The sequence below is a fragment of the Antennarius striatus genome, chromosome 17 (assembly GCF_040054535.1).
Source record: "Antennarius striatus isolate MH-2024 chromosome 17, ASM4005453v1, whole genome shotgun sequence".
Taxonomy (NCBI): Eukaryota; Metazoa; Chordata; class Actinopteri; order Lophiiformes; family Antennariidae; genus Antennarius; species Antennarius striatus.
Window position 1 is genome coordinate 20,199,707 of NC_090792.1, and position 7,784 is coordinate 20,207,490.

At 43.9% G+C, this 7,784-nt stretch overlaps 1 protein-coding gene across 1 annotated transcript in view; it reads right to left on the bottom strand.

The window, feature by feature from the left end:
- LOC137611152 (neuronal PAS domain-containing protein 3) overlaps positions 1-7,784 on the bottom strand; it is a 147,151-nt gene that overhangs the window by 23,531 nt on the left and 115,836 nt on the right. Inside the window, 1 exon segment of the mRNA XM_068339202.1 lies at positions 5,974-6,154. Coding sequence (XP_068195303.1) covers positions 5,974-6,154 — 181 coding nt within the window.

A 7,784-nucleotide genomic window follows, 5' to 3' on the forward strand; every position in this document is an offset into this window, starting at 1 on the left:
AGCCTCATCAGGCTTTTCTAAACCACCTCTACCTTCTCCTCTTCCTCCTTTGGGATCTAGGAGACGAGGGACGGAAGAGAAATGAGGAAGCATGAAAGGAAGGAAGGAAAGAAGAGGAAGGAAGCAAGGACACACCTAATTAAATAGGAACAAAGCCCTCAGGTGTCCACATACTTTTGGACATCAAGTGAGACAGATGATGAGGGGAGAGAGGAAGAACGATGATGATGTCATCAAGTTCCTTCAGCTTCAGATCAGAAACAGGAAGTAGCAAACAGGAAGTAGCAAACAGGAAGTAGCAAACAGGAAGTCTTTGTTTGGTTTATTTTAAATGTCATCCTAATCGATGCTGCAAAAAGTTTTAATTCATGATGGATTAAGAAAAATAGAATTTAAGAATTAATGATATGACAAAAATATGTGATGAAATAAACAGGAAATAAAAGAAAAATAATCAAGTTGATTCAAAAAGAAATCATTAAAATCATGAAGGAAAACCAGGAAATGAGTGAAACATAAAAATAAACACTGAAATCTGACAAAGAGAAAACTGAGAGAATAAAGAAAAGGAATTAAAGAATGAAAGATAAAGAAATAATGAAGAGGAAACAGACATGGATTCAGGGTAAACAACAAACAAACAAAGGTAAACAACAAACAAACAAGGGTAAACAACAAACACAAACAAACACAAATAGATCTGCTGCTGGAAGGCTAACGGCTAACGCGGCTCCCGTGGCATTTATGTCTACTTCCTGTTTGCTGACATCATCAATAAGATTCTTTATGATCGACACCAAAAAATTTTTTTTTATTAAATTGAATTTTTAAATTTAGGTGACGACAAAAACGACACAAAAGTCAATGAAACGCAAAAAATAATGAGACTAAAATGAGGAAATTGAAGAAATCAGTGATGAAATAAACACCTGGAGGAGGAGCAGGAAATAGAACAGCCCTTCAAAATAAAATACCCTTCTAAACTCTATTACGCTTTCCTTCTTCTGTCTCATTTTAGCTCTTCCTCCTTTTATAATAAATGAAACACCCTCGTTCCTCCTTTATTTCCTCTTCCTCATCACTCCTTTATTTCCTCTTCCTCATCACTCCTTTATTTCCTCTTCCTCCCTTCCTTCCTTCTTCCTGTCGTGTCGAAACTTAAACGTTAACAACTTGTCATTTCCACCTCTAGGACACACACACACACACACACACACACACACACACACACACACACACACACACACACACCTTGTCTTTACACTGAACACACTGTCCTTCTCTTTAAACTTTGTTTAATTGAGCACACACACACACACACACACACACACACACACACACACACACACACACACACACACACACACACACACACACACACACATTAAAAGTTAAGTCTTGGACCTTGAGAACTTTCACGGCGGCTGTGACGGGCAGATAGAGACGGAGGAGCGCTTTATTTGCTGTTTGGCACCGCCCGGTCCTCTGCTCGCCGTTATCTAACAGCCCCGCCCCCCGGTAAGGAGCCTAATTAGAACACTAATAATGATGGCCCGTGATTGGCTATTACAGCCTGTGAGGGTTCCATTTAGAGCGGCGGGGGGCAGGGGGGGGCGGCGGCTTTAATAAAACCTAACCAAACGGATCATTTCGGCGGGGCAGTAATAATCCGACGCCTTTGAAAAGTCTTTGTTTGCTTTAAGTGGTTTTATTTGCTTTCTTAAAAGAAACGAGAAAAAAAATAAAAAATCTCACGACGCTGATTTAATTAATTTGAGCACTTTCGTTAAATTTATCGTGACTAATTCTCCCCTCCGCCAGCGCCGAGTTTAGACGATTTGCTGGATTGTAAATCGTTTCATATGTCTGGAAAAAAATTAAACAATTTTAAAAAATGCTTGGTGGAGCCGGAACGTCCTACGGTTCCTGAAGGCGTCACGGGGACTGCCAGATTTGACCTTTGCCTCCTGTCCTGGAGTCCAAGTGACATTTCATATGGAAATACAAACACGTTTCTGTCTCTCTCACACACACACAAACACACACACACACACACACACACACACACACACACACACACACACACGGTGTCCTTGGGCAGCAGCCGTCGCCAGCGGCTGCCTGGAACGACATTAAACGTAGGTGACTGTAAACTTGGGTAATTATGATAAATGTGAGCGATTATGAGGAATTATCGGGCTCCGTTGTGCTAATAGCATAATTAGCAACAATAATCAAAGAGTTATGATGTTGAAATAAGGGACGTTGTGGACGATTAGCGCGCTAAAAGCTAATAGTAGAGAACTTATGGTGTTTTTTTCCTGGAGGGCAGAATTGCTGCTGCTTCCAGTCAGACTTTGAAATCTGGATGTTATTGGAACCAATTTTTCTCTCTGATGAGAGAAAAATTGAAATAATTGAAATAAATGAAATAATTGAAATAAATGAAACAAACGCTCAATTAAACACAAACCTTGTGGATCTGATTTGCTGTAAATGTGAACAGAATCAGGTGTGACCAGCCGGCGCGTCCTGAACCGCCATGATGGAATAAACCTGAGACGACCCCCCCAGCCCGCCCCCGTCAGTTTGACTGTTATTGGTCAGATTGCGTCATGTGATCACACAGATGACTCCCCTTTGGTGTTGAAAGCGGCGGCGCTTCAAACGGGGGGGGGGGTGTCTCTCTTTCCAAGGTCGTCTGGTTTTTAGCTCCGGTTTCACTCGTTTATGAGCGTGACTGTAATTTATGGGGGGGGGGGATGACAGAGCAGTGATGTAACCCCCCCCCCCACACCATCATCAGCCTGACGCCAGCTGATGAAAGTTAGCCAGGAAACCAGCAACAGGACGTTTGTTTTAGCCGCCATCACGTCCCTGATGGGCGGGGCCAAACAGGACTCAGTCCAGAGCGACATTCCGATGACAAACGCTGGATTTCCCAGCATGCTACTGGCTGATGACTCACAAGATAAAAGCTATGAATGTTAGCAATGCAACAGTAGCAGGTTCCCCCAGAGGTCGGAGGTCACTTCCTGTCTGAGACTCGATAGAAAAACAAAACGACGCGGCTCTAAAATGAATCGTCAGCAAACGGGAGGAGGAAGTAGGAAGAGGAGGAGGAGGAGGAGGAAGAGGAGGAGGAAGTGATGAATGGAGGAGCGCCGCTGAAGGAGGACAAATGAAACAAAGACACCTCAAGGAGGAAGAGGAGGAGGAAGAAGAGCGCGACTAGAAATGGAACGGCCCTGTCGGAGGCATTAGCAGGCGTAGCGTTAGCCAGGTATCGACTGCGAGGAGAACTAATGATGGAGGCCGAGGAGTCGAATGACTTCCTGTCTGGGGGGGGGGGGGATTCAACGTAAAAGAAAAATATAGATTAAAAAATACAGAACAATCACTAGAGGTTCTATTTTTGTTGTGTTTGATGGTGAAATAATTGGAAACGGAATAACAGACGATTCTCCGACGCGACAGCTCTATTTGAGTGAATCTGATGTTACGTCGCCCCCCTGTGGCTGGCAGTGGTACAGCCCCACAAAAACGCTGCGTTTATATCGTTTTTCAAATTTAATTAATTTTAACTTTAAATTTTTAAATGTTCATTTTTACAGATTTCCTGATTTTGATGGACGAGGACGACTACAGCTGTTAGACTCGTGAAACAATCCCTGCAAATTACTTCCTGTCTGGAGGAGATTTAGTGTTAAAATTAAGAAAAGAAATCGAAATTTACGTTTTTATTTTTGCTGTGTTTGAAGACGAGATGCTGACTGACTGAAAATGAAAATTCAACCGACTCTCCGTCAACTTCACGAAAGTGAATCCGACATATCACATCGCCCCCTTTTGGCTAGCAGTGGTAGTGCCATCCAAAACTCCACAGCGCTGCTGCGTTTTATTTTATTTTATTTTATTTTTTTCTATTTTATTTCATTTCTTATTTTGTTTCATAGACTTCCTGATCTCGATGGACGAGGCTGACAGAAGTGAAGGATTAAAGGCATTCGACTCATGAAACATCCCTTCATACTGATCATCCAATCAAAAAGAGCTCCACGTGTCTTGGGGGAAGAGGAGGGGGGGGTTACCCTAGACAACATATAAATGCCCCGGATCCCCCCTGGGAAACACCCTCCTTCATCCCTCCGTCCCTCCCCACCTCACAAATTAGCATTAAAAAGCAACGAAAGAACGTCACCCCCCCTCCCTCCCTTCCCACCCCCATCTCTCCCGGGTCACATGACCACCAGGGATCGGTCGTTCTTATTCATACGTGTTCATCTGAAGCTTCTGCGTCTTTTTTTTTCCCCTTTGAACAAATTAGCATAGCTTAGCGCTAACGCACATCCCAACATGTCCCAACATCCCCCCCCTTGCCTTTCAATCTTAAGATGGGGGGGTGGGGGAGCAAACACCTTTACCCCCCCTCCTTCCTCCCCGACATTCAAATAAACCCTTGTTACCCCCCCCCCCCCCCTACATGTCTCTATCTCTGGGTCGCCATCAGGAGACGCCCGTCCTTCTCATCGCTTCGGCTTTTCAGAAAGTGTACGAACAAAAAAAAAAAGAACAACAACGTCAAACGTGGAACTCCAATTAATTTAAAGCCCCCCCCGCCCCCCTCCACCAATTGTCAGCAGCACCAATCAGCCCAGAATAAATCTGCGGCAGATCTAATTACCGTGGCGTCTCCCCAGACCCGGTCGCCGCGGAGCCAATCTTCCCCTCCTTGTTTGAACAGGCTGATGAACTGAGGGACTTGATGGATATCAAGTCATTTTGTTTAATTTATAAATGGATTTTCTCCTAATACTTAAATTATCATCAGCATGAAAGAGAGATAAAGAAAGAGAGAGAAAGATGTTAAAGAAGAGAAAGAAAGTCTGGAACATGTGCTGCAGAGGATGGAGGGATAAAAGGATAGAAAACTGCAACGCCAAGAATCCAAATGAGGAGTGTGTCCTTTTCCCGCCCAACGGCGGCGGCGGCTTTACGAGGCGACGCGCTGATTATTTTAGGAGCTGCAGCAGGGAATGCTGGGGAATTTGGGGAAAAAGGGAGGGAAGAAGGAGAAGTGGTTTTATTGGATGGGTTTGGGAGAAACCAAAAAGATTTTAATGTCTTGGAAATATCCAGCTGGAATGATGAGTTAGCTTAGCGTAGCATTTAGGCGGGAAAACGAGAAGCATCTGGCTAAAAACCAAAAGATTTAATGAACATGTGTTTGGGAAATCCGATTTAAAATTTTGTCTAGCAGGAACGACAACATTTATTGGTTCTACTCGTCTTTGAGTTTGGTGCTGCTTATTCCGTCCACTGGGGGGCGCAGCAGTGTGGGTCGCATCAGGAAGGGCTGTCATTGGGTCGGGTCGTTACGATCCCGAATCGGGAGAAACAAATAGAGTTCAGGAATTAATATCTGGGAAATGAGTTAGTAAAGCATTAAGCTAAGTTGGTTTATGACTTAGCTTAGCATTTAAGCGGGAAAGAAGGGAAGCAGCTAGCTAAAACCAACAGATTTAATGAACTTTATTTTTTATTTTATACACTATTATAGTCCCCAAAGGGAAATTAAATGTATTTATTTCTTTTAAATTTATTTATTTGTTTTATCTTATTTATTTTTTTGTCGTTGTCGTTGGGTTTGAGTTAGCTTAGCTTAGCATTTTGGTGGGAAAAACGGGAAACAGATAGCTAAAACCAAAAAGATTTAAGGAACATATATTTAGGAAATAAAATTTTTAATTTAGTCTGACAGGAATGATATGAGTTAGCTTAGCTTAGCATTTAGGCAGGAAGGCACCAAAACCGTTACCATGGCGCCAAGGTGATGAGATTCTTTCATCCTTTCCTCACCATCTCCCTCTGAGTTTGGTGCTTTCTCCCAGATGTTGTTTCGGATGCTTTGTGTAAACAAACAAACAAACAAACAAACAAACAAACAAACAAACAAACAAACACACTCCCTACCCGGCTCGGGCGTCTCGGAGTGCGACGACGACGACGCCGACGACGCCCCGTCCTCGTTGATGGCGCCCTGGGACAGCGACATGCCCCGCCCCGGGGGGAGCTTCATGCCCAGCTGTTCCGCCATCTCCACGTGGTCGCCGGGGTGGATGTAATCAAACGCACTGCTGCCCGTCAGCTCCACCTACAGGAAGGAGGAGAGAGACACGCCTTCATTCCTGCTTCATCTTCATCTTCATCACCTCTCACCTGGATGTTATTTTAACCCCATTTCACCTTTTAAGTCATTATATTCTCATTTTATCCATCTATCCTCCACTTCCTGCCTCAGCCAATCAGAGGCGTCGTTTCCTTTTCTCATGGAAATGGAATAAATATCTAATTTTTATTAAATAAATGCGGATCCTTCCACCTTAAAGACTCTCATTAGTGGAGATAGAAGCGGATTTGTCTTCCTTAATTGGGGATGAGACGAGGGAACGCCGCCAAAAGCGCTACGCTACGCTACACACACACACGCACACACACACACACACACGGATTCAAGGTTATGAATACACACCGACGACTTTTTGTGTATGAAACACACACACACACATTTTCAACGGGGTCATGTGACAGATGTTCTCAGTCATTATCCTGCGTGTTTTCATTTGTAGCGTGTCAGAAACACGCACACGTTTATTTCCACATGCTAATCTGGTTATGTGTGTGTGTGTGTGTGTGTGTGTGTTCAACTTTTTGGGGGTCCACTGGGACGAAGGGGGATTACATGGGTGTAATCCCTTTAATAAGAAATCCCTTTAAGGCAATTTAGTCCCCTCATAAAGTCTCATCTGAAGCAGAAAGTGATGATTAAGAAATGAGAATGATCACTGAATCAAACACACACACACACACACACACACACACGCGAGCGCCCCAATGCACCATGGGAGTTTATGTTTACATGTTACAGCGCTAACTGGATCTACATTGTTCTTCTCTTAAAATAACACGCTGACTCTTAATCAATTAAAACTTGTCGTAACTATTTTACATAAAGTCGCGGTTTCAGACCTAATTACGCCGAGACGGAGTTAAAGCCTTCAGACGTTTTTTAACCGCAACAAATAGTTTCAAAGTAAAACAGGAAGTAGCTCATTATTGGACGAATATCCCGCAGATGTTTAAAGTCTAATTAGCGCGCGGGAAGCTACGCTTTTTGTTTACAGGTCATCGTTGGTTGCGATGTTTAGACCTCAGACGTGCTAGGTGGTGGTGGTGGCCGATGGCGCGGCTGGGACGGATTTAAGGATGAAAACATGGGGGGGGGGTGTTCTTGTGGAACGAATAAAGTTCCTCCAATTGAATTTTTTTCAGCAAAATGAGAACCTGGGATTTTTAATTTTAATCAGCGCAGACGACTTGGCAGCGGCGGCGGCGGCGATTCATCACGTTCTCCTTCCGGTCGTCCACGGGGAGGTTGGCCAAGTCGTTTAATACAATTATAATGTTGGGGGGAATCTTTTGTCTTTTTTTGGGGGGGGACGGAGACGACTTCCAGGACGACGGAGGACAAAAAAAATATCAGCGCCTGATACGATTCCCCCGCAGGACTAAAAAAGTTTCTCCAGAAGGCGCTAACGTCACCAGTAACGACCTCGACTCGTCGGCTGCGGCTCCACTTTGGTGTTTTCAGATAAAACTTATTAAACACAACAGAAACGGAGGATTTATCGCCGCTCGTCCTCCGAGGGGCGCAAGGACATCAAATGACAAAAGACAATAAGAATGACGGTGATAAGCGTGTCAACACACACACACACACACAC